General features: G+C 40.7%; 1 protein-coding gene across 1 annotated transcript in view; it reads right to left on the bottom strand.

The window, feature by feature from the left end:
* Positions 1-101: 101 nt before the first annotated feature.
* The window catches only part of LOC133520936 (kinase D-interacting substrate of 220 kDa B), a 44552-nt gene continuing 27247 nt past the window's right edge, over positions 102-17406 (bottom strand). The window contains 13 exon segments of the mRNA XM_061855644.1: positions 102-592; positions 594-1056; positions 2860-2956; positions 5384-5401; positions 5976-6070; positions 6276-6378; positions 7448-7618; positions 8897-9067; positions 11307-11404; positions 11928-12106; positions 13455-13620; positions 14441-14717; positions 15157-15351. Of these exon segments, the coding sequence (XP_061711628.1) occupies positions 241-592; positions 594-1056; positions 2860-2956; positions 5384-5401; positions 5976-6070; positions 6276-6378; positions 7448-7618; positions 8897-9067; positions 11307-11404; positions 11928-12106; positions 13455-13620; positions 14441-14717; positions 15157-15351 (2385 nt within the window). The 3' untranslated portion in view covers positions 102-240.

Genomic DNA, 17406 nt, shown 5'->3' with positions numbered 1-17406 from the left:
TGACATTAAGTACTCAATTGCGTTTCGGAACTTGTTCATATTAGCTAGAATTAATCTAAGTCGAGGAAGTCAAAATTTCTAACTACATTTAACATACGATAACTAATGGAATAAAGTCGGCGTCACGTAGCGCGGCGCTCGAGCATACCACCGGTGAGGCGGAGTGTTGAGCCTCGTCTCCGAGGCGGTCGTCGGTCTCTCGGACGGAGTCAGGGGCGCACTCGGGGCTCGCCGCCGGAGTCACACGGCCGAGTCGGGCTCGTCCCACGGCCAGGGCGGGCCCGCGTCCAGCGCGTCCTGGCGCCACAGCGCCCGCGCGTCCGAGGCGCCGCGCGCCAGCAGGCGCAGGTTGTACGGCTCCACCATGTTGGACACCTCGCCGCTGTCCGCGCGCACCAGCCGCGCCGCCGGCGCGCCCAGCTCCGCGTCGCCCTTGCCCTCCGGCAGCAGGTCGAACGCGGTGGCGCCCTCGCGCGGCGACTCCAGCTCCGTCACGTCGGACCGCGGCGAGAAGTCCGTGCTGGCCGACACGTCGGGCAGGCTGCGGTCGCCGCACATCGACGCGGAGGGGCCCGGCGCGGCCGCCGGGGGCCGGCGAGCCGGCGGCCGTGGTCGGCTCGGACGCGACGAGCGGCGCCGACTCGTCGTCGCTGCCGGTCTCCTCGCGCGCCGGACTCCGGTCGCGCGACAGGATCTTGTCCTTCAACCGCGTCAGCTTCTCCGCCGAGCTCACCTTCCTGAGAATGTCGGCGGTCTTGCGGAGGTTGCCGAGCTTCGGGTCCTGGACGGGCTCGTCGCCGGGGTCCGGGGCGCCGAGGAGGGAGAGCGGGCGCGCGCTGAAGGTGATGGGGCGGCCGTCGTCGTCGTCCTCGTGCTCGACGTTGAAGGTGACGTTGGGCGGCGCGCGGCGGTCGCGGTCGCGGGCGCGGAGCGAGGAGGCGGCGCGGCGCGCGGCGAGCGGCGTGGCGCCGGGCGAGGCGGGCGCGGAGCCGCTCCACGACGCGCCGCTGGCCCGCAGCCGCCCGCCCGCGCCCAGCTGCAGCGACGCCTCCTCGTCTGTAACAGGACAGCGCGGCTGTAGTGCGCCGGCGGGGAGGGCGGGGGAGACGAGATTCACCTGGGGCCGTCGCTCCGAACTCGAAGATCCGCGCGGCTCGAAACGACCTAGGATCACCTAAACTATATGGGACTGAAATCAAACAAAGCTTCAAACTTTTGTATATTTATTATCTCACTGTACATCTCAGTAATGGTATTGTTACTTCTTGTTCTTCGAGCAATTAATGAACGAGAAACTGATTAAGAAAATCTAAATTACTCTATCCCTATCACACTTAAACCTGTGGCAAATCTAAACCTACTATAACAACATCTATCGTATAAGTACACATACCTATAAGTCTTGGGTCGCACGTCTAAGATATGTATATAAACTTACGTTAAATATAAAATGTTATACAAATTTAAATTACCGTTTCTGAATATTTTTTGATTTATTATTAGGTAAACAATATCCTCGTGAAATTAGTGTTTTCTGAAATGTCGAATTGTCAATCAATCCTATATTTTTTATGAAGGACAGTTTCAAGTGCCTATTATAAAGCTAACAACAACTCACAACAAATAACATTACCCTAAACTAATATGGCGTTCACATAAATTATAGCTCAGTTAAATTGCTTTATATTGTATTGTACCACATAACTATCAAATGATAGGCACATCTTGTCTTTATTCAATATGCATCACATAAGCCTACGACGTGTTTAGGAATGTAAATTATGGTGGTTGGAGCATTTTAACATCTGAATAATAAATACATATAGCACTCAGATTGGCCTTTGAGCGCGTGTTTAAAGTAATTTAGTCTACTTTTTAAAAGTGATAAATTAATACCCACGTAAATTTAAACAGTATTCGAATTAAATTTTAGGAATGATCAACACTTTTACAAACTACGTCTTTAATGTAGGCAAATAATAGGAAAATTTTATACTTAAGGTTATATAAATACTTTTATCACAAATCATTTCTTAATACTGGAAATCAATATCTGGAATAAGTCAGTGGAATTGATCTAACTAAACTAAAATTGTTATAAGTTATTCAAATTGTCTACATTATCACTATTGTCTTTTTATGATCTCTGTTTACTGCAGACATAGTAAAAAAAGTAGTCCAGCTACTTTTATTTGTTGTCGCAATAGATGGAATAATTTTCTAATGCACAAAGAAAATGTCAAAACATTGATGTAGTTACTTATGAATACTAAATTAATCAACTCGCGGTAGGTGAAATTAAAATTTATGTCGAAGACTGACATAGGAGTTTCAGAGTTTTGCAATATACACATAGTTCCGGCTCCAATGCATCAACATAATTATATTATTGTGCTAAATGCAAGTTAGGTTACAAAACGATTAAAATTCTTGCACTGAAAACCATGCATTATTGATAAGTTCGGTAGTCAGAATGTAAGAGATGAGATGTGTCATCGTAACATTCTACACATGCCTATTACCACGAAGTGAATAACAATTAAGTATTAGGACCGAGCGTTCGGGGTGTTGGGCGAGCACGTTTAGATTTTAAACACGCGTATACAAACAACAACGCCCACGAATGCATGAATTTCTTTGTCTACCCACTGCAAAAAATACCTACTACAAATTACATCTTTTATATTCTGACCATCAGTATCTAGACAGATGTAACGTAACGCCCGATTCACATGAAGACTTCATCGTGCACGGTGATGACGACGTCGCGCGGCTCCTCGTCGTCGTCGTCGTCGGAGATGGCGATGGCGGGGGGCTCTGCAACGAGCGACTGTTCGCGGATGGTGGTGAGAGGCTCACCTGGGTGGGAGGGGGGCTCGGACTGGAGGACGTCCTCCATGGCCTCCTCGTTTAGCGTTTGGAGCGCGCCGCAGATCATCTGCTCTTCCAGCGTCACCTGGCGACAGAAATACTGTTAAGTACCTACCTAAAATAATGGTTAAGCGATTTTTAGCCCTTAATACCCTACCGTGTAGCGATTTCTGCCGTTGACATACAACGCCAAAGTACTTAAATGTAAGAAATATATCGCTATTTTCATATAAACGAGTAACCCTGAAACTTTCCCTATGTTCGTCTATACGGGGCTTATATCAGTGGACATTAGTGCTAGTTTTTTTTGTCACGAATATAAAAAAATATTCAGGCATTTTATAACAAAAGGTTAAGGTTTTATTTTCCATGAACTTATCAAAATGAACAAACATTAAAAGGTTAGAATTACTAAATTTATAGATATATCTACGCAGCAGCGTTATCATGGTCGTGTTTTTGTCACTTGTCATATCATGCGTCACGTTCGCACTTACATATTTATTAGAGCGTGACAGGTGGGGTGACAAATGATAGATAGCCGTCCATCTTAGCCCTGCAGGCTTACATTTGTTGGTAACGTTACAATTTAGCAATATGATCGAAATTTATTTGATGCACGACCTGTCTGTTAGTGCATTTTATCCAATTAAAATTTACCGAAAAGTATATGACATGTGTTTTTAAGCAAAAAATTGGCTATAGTTCGTGTCATCCACAATGACGCGCAGTTTTTGTCAAATCTAACCATTAATAACATGAAATTAGTAGGGATTGCAAACCGGATTGAATTTCAATCCGGCCGGATCCGGCCGGATTTTGGCCATAACCCGGCCGGATCCGGCCGGACCGGATCCGGTTTGGTATAGCGATATTAAAGTTAATTAAATGGCATATTTATCTAGTTTTTTGCATAATACGTATTCCTAAAGCTATAATTTAAGTTAATAAATAACTTCTTAACAATAAAATAGAACTTAGTAGTAAAAAGTGTGACACTGTCAATATCACTTTAAAAACAAAATATGAAATCGGTCATTTATTATATTTAACCATTCACAAGTGCTCAAATTTTCGTTTACAATTGTAAATTTGATTAGTTTTCAAAGCCCGGTAATGGGATGTGGGGTGGGAATTGGAACTACTTGAAAGGACAAGTTTTCATAACTGTTGTTTGATTGAATTCTTTGTTACGTTGACATGCATTCTAGTAAGAAAATAAGATATTTTACTATTAACCAAAAGAATATTAAATTTCCCCTTATTCTTTTTTCCGAGAAAGTAGGAGAATGTATTATTTATAAAAATTAACTTTTTCTTAATTTACAGATAAAGATAGTTTATTATTCAAGTAGGCATATTACAATGCGCTTATGAAACAGAAAACTATATTGTTCAAATTATAGGAAATGGAGCACGACACGACGATCTCATGCGAAAAATAATAGAGTGTAGGATTGAAATCCATCGTGGAAAGAGATTCTCTAAGAATAGTTACATGGATCAAATAAAGAATTGGCTAGACGTAGAGTAGCATGTACCAGGAGATGAAGGAAATTGCATAAGATTGGATGACATTATAAATACAAAAGGTTCTCTCGTATAAATATATAAAATAAAAAAATCTCTCGTATAAATGTATAAATGAATAGAAAATAACCAATATTTTATATATATATATATAAATATCCGAGCAAAATATCTGAAAAAAAAAATTAAGCAAACTTAAGATCATATGTTCATTCACACATACCTATAACACATATTGATTAGCCCAACTCTAGTCGGTTGAGTACCGCCGACTTAATCCTGCTCCTTTGTTTACTTTTAATCTCCTATCACAACATTAACCTTCTGTTTAGAATAAATTACAAATGCCTTCCATAGCATCTCCATTCTTTTATTTTTCCTTCTATAACAGTATTTATGTAATCGTCATATCGTGCCACCAACATGAAAGGCAACTTCTGTTCCCAGTCATCGTGATATATATTTTTATTTAACTAAATTTAAACTTTTTTCATTCGTTTTACGCTCTGTTCAACTTCATACCTCTCATCCGTCGCCTTTTCCTTATCTAAAACGCACAGTGCGTGCTGTATTTAGGCGTTTTATTTTTATTTTACCGGATCCGGTCCGGATCCGGCGATTTTTACCGGATCCGGTAGCTCCTGAAATGTGCCGGATCCGGCCGGATTACCGGATCCGCCGGACCGGATTGCAATCCCTAATTACGAGTCATGAATAACACGATCTATATGTGCATAACAGTGAACAAGTTGATATTAAATTACATAATGCCATATTACAATAGTATGAATGTTCACATTAAATAAACAGGCGGACGCTGTCATCGCGTTCGCGTTTATTTCCTCCACCTTGAAGTTTACACATAACCAAACATTATACTTATAACACAAGTGGAGGAGCTGGTTCTATGTGTGGGGTGCACGTGTTACGTTGTAGGTACCTACGGGTGCTAAGATAACATTAAGTCACTATTAATAATCACCTGATATTCCGCGTATGGCTGTAAAACATAACATTATCAAAAAACTGACTTTTATTGCAATATTTATTAAATACATTTCGCGTGCAGTTCTCTACACATCAAGACGGGATGAAGGACTACAAGTAAAAGTAGCAAAGTCAATTCCTTGGTGTTTTTTGTGATGTGCAATAGGTCAGAGAAAAATGCCTTTTAATGTGCTTTTCAGATTAATGCTAAAATAAGGTTTTGTCAAAAAAATCAGTGATTCGTACAGGTTTCACACTAATAACTACTACTCCTCTAAACGTTTAGAAAGAGCCCATACTTAATGAGGTTTCGTTAGTTAGGTATATTACCGGAGATGTACAAGATGTTTGATGTTTAAAGTCATCTTCGGTCTAATCGGTCTCCATTACCAGGCCAGCCATAAAATTCACTAAGCTATCTATATTTTTTCGTCATCGTACTACGTAGGTATGCTAAATTCTAGTTCAACAGGACATATGGGCAAGATTAGACATATAGATAGACGTCACGAAGACAGTATATCACGTGTTCTTCGCAGTTTGGGATTTCAGACTAAGTGCATGTATGGAAAATCAATACAACATACCTGTTTTTCCACATTGGATGGACGGCTGCGCTGGTGTTCGATGGGTCTGGGTTTCACCGTGTCTGGTTCACTCTCCGTATTCTTTTCTGCTATAACTGTTAAACAAATTAAATAGTTGACTCGAGTTGCAGAAACCTGCCCGTGCTACAATAAAATATAATACATAAACTCTATTACAAATTTAAAATATCACTAGTCACATTCGTTTTACAGTTAACGGATAACTTAGGTCTCCTTTTTCAAGCACTGAGGCCGTTCGCTTTGACGGCGCGCGTGCTAACCACCTTTGTTTTGACTTACCTGTGACAGCAGGGGCACTGCACGGCATATTGGCTTCCAACTCACGTAGGTTGGTGATAAGCATTTTGAATAACTCCCAGTCTCCAAACGGTAGGTCCATGAGCTGTGTGAATACAATTGACTGTGTTACAAATAAATCAATATTGGAGACGATCTTACACAGATCGACCTAGCCCCAAACTAAGCAGAGCTTGTACTTTGGGCCCTAGGCGACGATATACTAACGTATATAGATAAATACATACTTATATACATATAAAACACCCATGACTCAGGAACAAATATTTGTGTTTATCACACAAATAAATGCCCTTACTGGGATTTGAACCCGGGACCATCGGCTTCATAGGCAAGGCCATTACCCACTAGGCCAGACAGGTCGTTAAACATGATCATCCAACACGAGTACAAGCAAAGCATTAGTAGCACGTAAAACTAGAGTCGAATCAAACCAACTCTACATGCCATATGTAATGAAAAAACAGTTGCAAATTGAACTTATATATTGTATTATAATTTATAATTAAGCGACTCTGTAAATGCTATACGAATAAATAAATAAATGAAAAACAGTGGGAATGTCACCATAAATGTCAAATTTCTATGAAACTATGGCGCATATAATGACACCCCATACTTCGTTGTATTAAAGTGGGTCCAGAGTTAGCTTACTCGGACTCAACTCAAAATACGACTACCGATAGTACATATTCCTTTCATATAGAACTTTTTATTTTCGAAAGTCTTTCGAAAATTTCTTCCAGTAGTTGGGTAAAAATAGACTTTAGGTATCTATCTATATTCAATTTGTTTTGTCAAAATTATAGAAGGCGACACAAGCACAAGCGTCTAGTTCTAGCTACTAGTCAATCAGAAACAGTATCCATAGACAAAAATCAAAAGACGCACAAAGTTGTACGAAATAGATAGATAGGACTCTTTATTGGCACACCTCAGATACAAAAGAAAAGAAACAATTGATTAAATGTGGGGCAGACAACAGGCGGTCATATCGCTAAAGAGCGATCACTTCCAGACAACCTTTGGGTTGCAGAAACAGATAAATTAATCAAAAAAGTAGGTGTTGCAAAAACGTTATGAAGCCTAATACATTGATACAGACATAGTAGAAGAAGTATTTGCATGGAGCCCCGAGGTGAGGGCCAGCGTACCGGCTTGAGGTCGTCGAGCTGGCAGTGGCGCAGCGCCAGCCCGCACACGCGGTGCCGCTGCAGCGCCGCGCAGCACGCCGCCGCCCCCGCGCCCGCGCCCAGCGCCGCGCCCACCACGCCGCACACGCGCTCCACCGACAACGTCGACAGGCGGATGTTCGATATGTCCACCTGCATACAAAACTTTACGTAACGTCGATGACTAGATTAGATGACTGCACGGTCGAGTTCACAATACTACATTGTGCAACGAGGGGGGTAAGTGAAACTTTGGATACGAGGGTGGTAATTGCAATTTGCAATATACTTACCCCCGGAGTAACACACAATGTTTTTATCGCACTTGCGAAAAAAAAAAGTAAACATATCAAACATTCATCCGCCATTTGGTAATTTCTTGGCAGGTAAGGTATCGAAGGCACAGACCTATTCGGCATTCAGCCACGATTGAAAATTATGTAAAAACATTTTAAACGGCTGTTAAATTAATCAAATTAAATAATTTTAAACATAAACAAAAATATTAAATTATAAACGTCAGTATTTTAAAAGTAAAACTCATTTATGCTACTTGATTTGTACGAAAGTGACATAATTAAAGAAAAAAGCTATAACTCCCTAGGGAGTTATAGCTTTTTTTCACAATCCATAACTCCCACGGGAACAAAATAGGCGTTTGTGTGTATTCAGCACACCTGCATGAAATAAGATCTTTTTCGAACAAGTGTGATGAAATAGTATATTATTGCAGAGGCCGGGAAAGGGCAATTCGTGGATGAGTTTCGATTTTAAAGTAGACAAATCCACGAATTGCTGTTCCTGCCGAGGCATATATAGTGCTTTTCTCCAAACATGCGAGGAAATCAGGTAAAATAATCATAATTTAAACATGAACCAGCACTCAAATCCAACTTTCACATCAAAAATGTAAAAAACAATTTCCCTCTTTAATTATTTTTTTAAAAGTTAAAGGTACAACTATTCTGCCATTCAGTACCATTACATATTCGCTCATTCAATATAATTGTGCAATATAAGCTGTATTTGCACGCATGAGATCCTTAATAAAATATAAAAGTTATATGTATAGTCTTTGATTTTATTAAGTAGTATTCGCACGATCATACACGTCGGTCTTACACGACTCTATCCTATAGCTTCAAATGATGCTGACCTGGTCGTGTAGACGTAGCCCGCAGCTATATTAGTTGGCTGTATGAGTTTTTCTTAGTGGATACATGTTTTTAAAAAGTAAAAAAAACAATACAGTAATAACTTTCCCGTCCGCTAAAACACGACAATAATGGTTTTTTATTTATTTGAGTTTGACCATAACGAAGAACTTCCCTTACTATTTTTGCTACAATAAGGTAAACATTTCCGAGCATATTGGAGAAAACATATTTATACGTAACGGTAGACCGTTTTGTTAATTCAGACGAGACTTACCAAGGCCGGAAAAGCGTTCCTCAGCATAGTGTAGGGGTTAGGCGCGCCCGCGCCGACGGCGGGCGGCGCGTAGTGCGGCATGGGCTGCGCCATGAAGCCGTTGCCCGTGTTCACCCAGCCCACGCACATAGGCGAGTGCGACGCTGCGGCCTGGCTTGGCGGGGATATGCGCTGCAATGACAGTTACGTTTATATTTTAACTAGTGACTCTGTGAGCTCTAGACCTAGAGAGTCTGTCTATGCATATATATGTCTAAATAAATGTATGGCTACACCCTTTATTACACCTAATCGGTTAAGATGTCCGACGTGTAGAGAACAGTCGGACATACAAATTAATTTTTGCCCAAGCTGAATTGGAGGCACTCAGTCAATAATCCTTAAAATCACAAGTTAAATAAAACGTATTAGTAATTGTACACGATGTAGGTTCTCCCACATTGTGGTTCTAAAACTTGACATTGACGCTTCAAGTCCCGTCAATAAGCAGGTGCCAGCTCCCTACAGTTCAATTTTTTTATGCGTTGGAGAGGGTCTGCCATCTTGTGACCTAAGTAGGAATACTTAAAATTTACACTTTTACCCCCTTATTCGTCTACTAAAGTTACGATGCCGCTAATAATCGTTTGTCTCTTTCCATCATACCAAAAGGGACAAACGATTATTAGCGGCATCGTAACTTTAGTAGACGTTATGAATAAGGGGGTAAGTAGTTACTCTAATATCCCCCCAATAATGCTCCTGCCCCGTCTTGCCCCTCTACAAGTCGCTCATGGGCTCATGTACCCTTTAGCTTAATTTACAAAAGTATTCGACCAATAATAATAACCTTCTAGGTTCCTATAACCGAAGATACATTGATTGAGTAAGATGCGTAAAATCTAAGACAATTTCGTGCTTTGAATTTGACAGGTAATCGAGATGGCACTGTACAGCTCCATACATTTTGCGGCAACTCTGATTGTCAAAGGTTGACGTTCGACAAGACAATGACCAAAAAACATATGGCGGAGTAGAGAGCCATCTGTTTTGGATGTCAAACTAAGGGGCACGTTTTTTTTTAGACTTTACCTCTTGATTACAGTCAATTCTCTTTGGTATAACTTAAATAGACAGATAGTTTGAAGTCAAACAATATTTTTATTAAATTAACAAATACAGTATACCACTTGTACATTTGGACATTGGTAATTTTACACGTGGTTAGATACCAATAGGAAAAAAGAATGATTTTAGATGGATTGGGATTACACATATTTCTAAGTACCTTGACCGAATCACGGGATTGTTTAGTCTTCTTTTAAAGTCCTGATGGACAGACTACAATTCAGGTTCCGCGGTTGTAATATCGCTTTCGATATCGACACCTCTCAGGATCTTGAAGAAACCTTTGTCCCCCCAGTGAGTGTTCCAAGAGTTAGCACACAACCAGTACTTTACGCAGTTCTCAACGCCCCATCCCAAAATTCTGACAGCGTGACCACCCTGGAAAGCTCCATATACGTTCGAGTATACGCCGCTTTTGTAACTAAAGAAGTCAGAATATATAGTCATTGAAGCCGTAACAGTGCCTTTAGTATACAATTCGGCTTTAATATTTTCTTCTCCCTCAACGGCATAAACGCTTCTGCCGCGCTGCTTGTCTTCGTTATAGTCTGCATTATAACCAGGTTCGCATTTTTTGACGCATGACGGTGTTTTATTAGAATTATGGCACTGAGGCCCGGGTATGTGGACGCTGTGCTCGAAGGGTGGAATCTCGTAAGGCATGTACCCTTGAGAATCTCATCTCGCCAAAATTCAAAAGGTTTACTGTGCATTCCACTTGTACAATCCCCGCAATACTCGCAGCAACTCACCACATTCTGAGCTGAAAAGCGGAATTGTTTGGTTCCATTTGAATGAATGCAAACTATCCGTCATAACATCGACAACTCCGAAAGCCCAGCAGCTTCCACAGGAGCCTTGGTCACTGATTTCATTCAAACTCGGGCAATACGGCCATTTTTCTCTAGGATCGAAATTTTCCGGTAAACCGGCAATTAGATCAGCGCCGTGGGTTTGTGAGGGGAATTTGGGTAGTGTTAGTGTATAGTTATAAAAAGAGTATTTAAGGATACTACTAAGGTGAATAAAGGAAATAAATATCCATAACAGGATTTTTATTAACTCACCAGCGATTGACCCTAGTCTCACTTCACGGGGATGCACAAGAGGCCCTAAGACAAATCGCTTTTAAGACGCCTAAGTTTGTATTTGGGAATAAAGACGACTGGAGGGAATTGCACTTGTTTATAAAACCTCCGCGTGATATGTCAAGTATGCAATTGCATGCGACAACGCAAGTTATGCTAAGGGTTGGGAAAATATAAGGAAGACTGAAAACAATGCACTTCTCATCTGTACTCACATGTTTTCTGTGAAAGAGCTTGTTGTGTGGTTGCCGTGTGTGTGGCGTCCAAATAGCACCGTTCAATTCATCCTCCATGCCCGACTGTAGCTGCTCCTCTGTAAACACATCAAAGTGCACCTTGTTACCATAGCTATTCATTCAGTTTAATTTACTCTAGGCCTAAATTCTTAAAATAACAATTTTAATGCAATCGCTGTGTTATTCCCCCGAGTCTAAGAAACGGAGAAGTTGCAATGTTTGGACGAGTTTTTGTTGATTAAAAAAATGGAAGCACAAAAACAGTTTTCACTGTCAAATTTTTTTTATCAATATGACACAACCTTATTATGGCAAGGAATTCTGTTTTCCAATTGTGAAACCATTGTGCAGAACTTCAGGTCGGCAGCGGTGAGCGTAGACCGGTAAAATCTGAGGAAAACCTCCAACTTGCTCCATCAGGGAGCTCACGTAACACAGGTGTTGTATACCTTTGATGACCTTCTTGATGTAAGGGTCCAGGTTGATTGTGAATGGCATGAAGATCTTCAGGTCGGCAGCGGTGAGCGTAGACCGGCGGAAGTTGAGGAACCCCCAGCCGGCTCCATTAGGCAGCTGGCTCACGTAACAGGTTTTGTGTACCTTTGATGACCTTCTTGATGTACGGGTCCAGGTTGATGGTGAATGGCAGGAAGATCTTCAGGTCAGCAGCGGTGAGCGTGGAGCGGTGAAAGCTGAGGAACACCTCCAGCTTGCGCTCGTCGCGGTCCAGTTCCATTAATGAGCTGGATTCGCGAAGACCGTTTAAGTGTGGTTTCACTCTGAAACAAGCATTTTTATTTTTTTAAATGTATTAATATCACGTTAACACGAGGTGCGGAACAATTTTCGTTATAATTCACCTATTATTACAATTGACACCAGGGGCCTTCGCGAAACATTTTACGACTCGCGTAATACAAGCCTCTTTCCAACTATTAGACATTTGCCATTTGCATTTCTATTTGCCTTTTGTACAGTGTTTTCTTATGTGCAATAAAGATTAAATAAATAAATTACATACGCTTATGATATAAGTAGAAAATTGCTAACCAGATAATTTTTTTATACTACGTCGGTGGCAAACAAGCATACGGCCCGCCTGATGGTAAGCAGTCTCCGTAGCCTATGTACGCCTGCAACTCCAGAGGAGTTACATGCGCGTTGCCGACCCACCACCAACCAGAACCAACCACTTACACACAACCTCTTACAGAACCAGATACTTAGTTATGAGTTACGTAAATTTATCTGTAGAGTGAGTGGAATATTAGCTATGTGCGTGTTTATTACACTCGACGTGACAACAAACGTGAACTGTATGGAGTCAAATATTCATACCATTTGACATAGCTGCCAAAATAACGTGTCCCATAACCTACGGAAGGTGGAGATAAGGAACGAAATCTCCGTGTACCAAAAAGTGTCAACAAAAAACTTTAAATAGGTGGCGCTACAATACCTAGAGTACTTGAAGAAAAAAATCAAATCATAGACAGCGCAATTCACTCCGTCAATAACGCCTAAGTTCTTAGCTACTCTGGAGAGATTTGGAACTATTATTTATAGCTGACAGTGTCCAGCACTTGCAACAGTTCTACCATAAGAGATGCCACTCCTCTTAATTCCACACTCCATACCCATAACCGACAGGCGGACGCAACTATCGCGCACTAAAGTAATGAAAGATGAAGTGAAAAGGAAAGGAACTGAATGTAGAAATAATGGAAAATAGTGTGAAAGAAAAACATGTTACGCCAACTCAAAGCAAATATAACTATTGACTCTGTGAGCTGTCGACCTCGCGTTAAGCTTAGAAAACGTAAAAGTAAAAAATACTTAGTTGAGTCGTTATCACAGTGAACTCGCAATGGTCTTTAGCGCCATAGACGCTATTGGCGCTTTAGTATTTTATGCCAACTTCCACATATTGAAAACTTTCCTATAACTGGATCGACAAAAAAACTATTTAATCATATAATCTAGTCACAAAATTTCTCGAGTCTGTTGAGAGTTGCGACCTGTAGAGGAGATAATCCATACATATAAAGCAAATTGCCCGAGTCAAAACGGAACCCTCAGCTATCGCTACGGTCAAAAAGCGTACGATAATGTGAAGTGTGAACTCACTTCTCGTAAATGTGCTTGAGCGACTTGCTATCGTCGATGTGCTCCTCGTACGTCTCGTGGTGGTAGATGATCCACGAGGTCCGGAAAGGCCACTGTTCCGTCAGGTTAACCCAGGAGGCTAGCTGGTACCAGTTGAACTCGATTTGGAATGCTTTCATTAGACGTCCTGGAATAAAGACATTGTTGCTAAGGTACATTTGAATACATGTTGTTAAGTATACAACAATACACAATGTCCCACTTTAAAAGTCGAGATTTTTCTTAAATGTATAACAAAGCGCGTTGCATTTTAAAACGAGTGGAATTATCGCTGTATTTTTGATTAATGTTCACCAACAGTGGCAACAACAACTTATAGCCTAATACAAGTAATACACTTGCGTACTATTTACTTACGATTGCGCCACACACACACACAGGTGAACACGGCATGCAGTATTCTACTCTAAACAATTTAATAAGATAAGAAAAGATGGTCATTTGTTTTGATCTATGTATCTTCAATTGGGGTCGTCTTAAAAGTCAGACGGGCTTTCACCAGAGAAAGTTCGAAGATATTAAATCGAATGTAACTCTTACATTCACGGTAATGGCAACCGATAACGATGCGCCAGTGATATGGATTCTGTAATTATTAAGTCTACTCGTAACTAGATTATTATTTCTCATAGACATAATTTTTAAGAAAAAAAAACCGACTTCAATGTGGGAGACCGGGTGAAAGAAAAATCATTGTTGATTTTGGGTTTCATACAATGAAGTTAAAAAGACAGCTGCCTACGCCTAAATATGTAGAAAAGGAGGTTAAATGATTTTTTTGTCACTGCCTTTATAAATAGATAGGCATACTCCTCGAATTGACATCGCTGAAGTATTCATCAGTCAACAACACTGCTCGGTGCAGGCCCGAAGCTACCGAGAACGGTATGGTCTCAGGCGGAGACGTGACGTAGTCATCATAGCGGCGGGATTTTCTGTAGACTTACCAGTAACATACAGCACGTTCATTAGCCGCCGCATACTCCTCGGATTGACATCGCTGAAGTAGTCATCCGTAAGCAACACTCTCCCAAGATCTGCAGCGGTGGCGGTGGGCGCCGCTCGGTGCAGGCCCGAAGCCACCGAGGAGGCCACGGACTCGGAGGGCCGGAGGCGGCGGGCGCGCGCCGCGGCGGCCGCGCTCAGCTCCTTGGCCGGCTGGTTCTTGATGCGCTCCTGGCTGGACATTAGTTCTGATGTCGAGGACAGACGGCGGGCTGATACCTGGGAAGGAAGGATAATATAAGTAGCACAGACGTCAAAAAATAGTTTCATAACGGCCGATATTTTATACATTTCGACCAAACATGATATTTTATACAAATACATAGATAAAAATACATGTAAAAAATAAGCGCTATACCTTTTCATGATAGCAATAACAAATCATGATACTTCGCATGTAGCATTTCATCAGGCGTAACGCCTGAAAAGCCATCAACGGATTACGCAATTTACACATTACGCTTACTTTGCCGCACATAAAGCGGTAAGGCGCATATTTTTTACATGTTCATTTTACAGCTGACGGTCTTTCCACCGCAATACAACCGGCTGAAGGTTTTTTTTTAAATTTAAAACATCTAAACTATATCTGACAAAGTATTAGCCGGGAGGCGATGACTGACGAAATAAGCTCTTGGCCCGCGGTCTATACACTTACAGATCGCTGCATGCTCGCGGAGAAGTCGTCGGTCGCGATGGTTTGCATGCGCTTGGCAGCAGTTTGTTGCGCGGTTTTGACGCGGCGCAGTGCTGAGTTTTGAAGGTAGAACGGCAACTGCACCATGTTGCGGAGGTAATCCCATCCGCCGATGTTGCTTTCGGAGAATGCGCGACGGCTGTTCACTTCCACTGCCTAGATGAAAGCAGATTGATAGCTTTAAGGGCGTCTATAAGATGTTTATATGAATTTTACAATAATTACAATATTTTTTGTACATATTCACGCTCTGTATATATCAGGGTACACAGTAAAAATACTATGGACAGAATTGACCCGTATTTTTAAACCTCTAAAGTGCTCAAACATTTTTCTTTCTTTAACTTTATCACACATAACATCAATCTGTCATATGGTTTTTTGTTTATATATGTTGCTCTGATTACACATTATGGTTTTAGTGCGCAATAGCACTGTGAGATATTAGGTAAACACACAGAAAACGCTTCACCAGTATAAGTCCTCATATAGTGGTGTTCAAAAATTGGGAATTGAAAAAAGAAATCCATCGCATGGGGTTGGTATTATATTTTGACAATGGGCAAAATTATGTACATGTAACGAACAAAAACATTGTCACATGTACCCTGGTATGAATATACATCATCATCTATGTGTATTAAGAGTTTTGTTGTCCATTAATTATTTTTGATAATAAAAACACGCCAATGCATGCAACATCAAAGTATCAATCAAACATATTTCGGTCGTCATACCGATCCCATCCAAATTTAAATTCTAACAACTAAAGATAAACACATAACTTGAAATAGAAAAAACAGGTAATATGTATAAAGGATCAAAACAGCTTGTTGAGTGTCAAGTACAGTCAAGTAGCCTTGCCACGAGCTTGTCATTGACATACACGCTAGCGTGTGCGTAGCTTACTTTCTATGCATCTCGCTCGTACACGGCACGTACGGCATATTAGCGCGAGCGTGATTTATAGAAAGTAAGTTACGCAGACGTTAGCGAATATGCCAGTGTCAGGTCAGTGACAAGCTCGTCGTAGCTGTATAGTTCACCAACATATATTTTTACATAATGGAGTCACAACACTATTATCGACGCAAAAATCGTTTTAACCGCATTTTCGCGTATTAAGATAGCATCCGGTAGATACGCACTAGTTTTTGGACTACATAGTTTGAAAAGGATACAATGTAGATCTAGTTTATTGTATTATAAATTGATACACCTTTCCACCAGAGAAATAAGGAAGTGTTGCGATATACTCCAAATGTGTTCGATTTTATAAATTCTAACCGATCTGATGTGATTCTGCGGCGTTAAAGTGTGTTGACTCCCTTATATTACTAAGAAGAAAATGTACATGGTATAATAACTAAAAATAATCATGCAAAACTTCAAAGGTTTGCACAACACCGAGCTAACGGATACTCCATCGGCTGACTAACCTCCATCCAAGCAACCTGCACATACGAAGCTGTTAAATCTATCTGTACCTGTCTACATGCCGGGTGAGATCATTAGTGAGATGTGAAAGAGAGCGTAAAGTAACTTCTGCATTTCCGTTATTATTTAGTGAATAAGCGTGGATAGGGTCCTATCAGGGCAATCAATAGTATATGGATTATTTGATTTAAGGAATCTATTTAATACGGTGAACGTTGACCCTTCAAAAATTTAATTCCTTCTGCATAATAGTGCTTTGATTTGAAAAAAGTTGTTTCCTAATTGTTAATCTTAAATACAAACTAAACGTAAAATAAAACATTGTGCAACATTTGGAGTTTTTTACTTTTTCATAAATTTAACTTTAAGCATCTTATAAATATAAATATCTAATATCTGTCGCCTAAGTTACACTACGATCTCTAAGCGTAAATCAACTTTACTTTTGAACTAACATAAGCATCAGGATGGAAAGTAAACGATTCAACACTAACTATACTTCAAGTGTCTACAAGTTTGATTCCTATATATTGTGTACAAGCATTACATTTGGGTATAAAAAACGTAGACTCTAGCGTTTCAACGATCAGAATTTACATACAAATATAGAAGGCGGCCACCAGATTTATTAGCACGATCGCTTTTACTTCCAATATAAAGAATTCGTTCATTAGTAGAGTACGAGTGAGATAGACGATTTTTATATCAGACATAGGAGCGACCGCTAATGATATCATTATATCTGGTCTGATAACGGTAATGAACACTCGTAAT

The sequence above is a fragment of the Cydia pomonella genome, chromosome 9 (genome assembly GCF_033807575.1).
Source record: "Cydia pomonella isolate Wapato2018A chromosome 9, ilCydPomo1, whole genome shotgun sequence".
Lineage (NCBI taxonomy): Eukaryota > Metazoa > Arthropoda > Insecta > Lepidoptera > Tortricidae > Cydia > Cydia pomonella.
The sequence above is the reverse complement of the archived record's forward strand: the minus strand, read 5'-3'. Positions and strand labels throughout refer to the sequence as shown.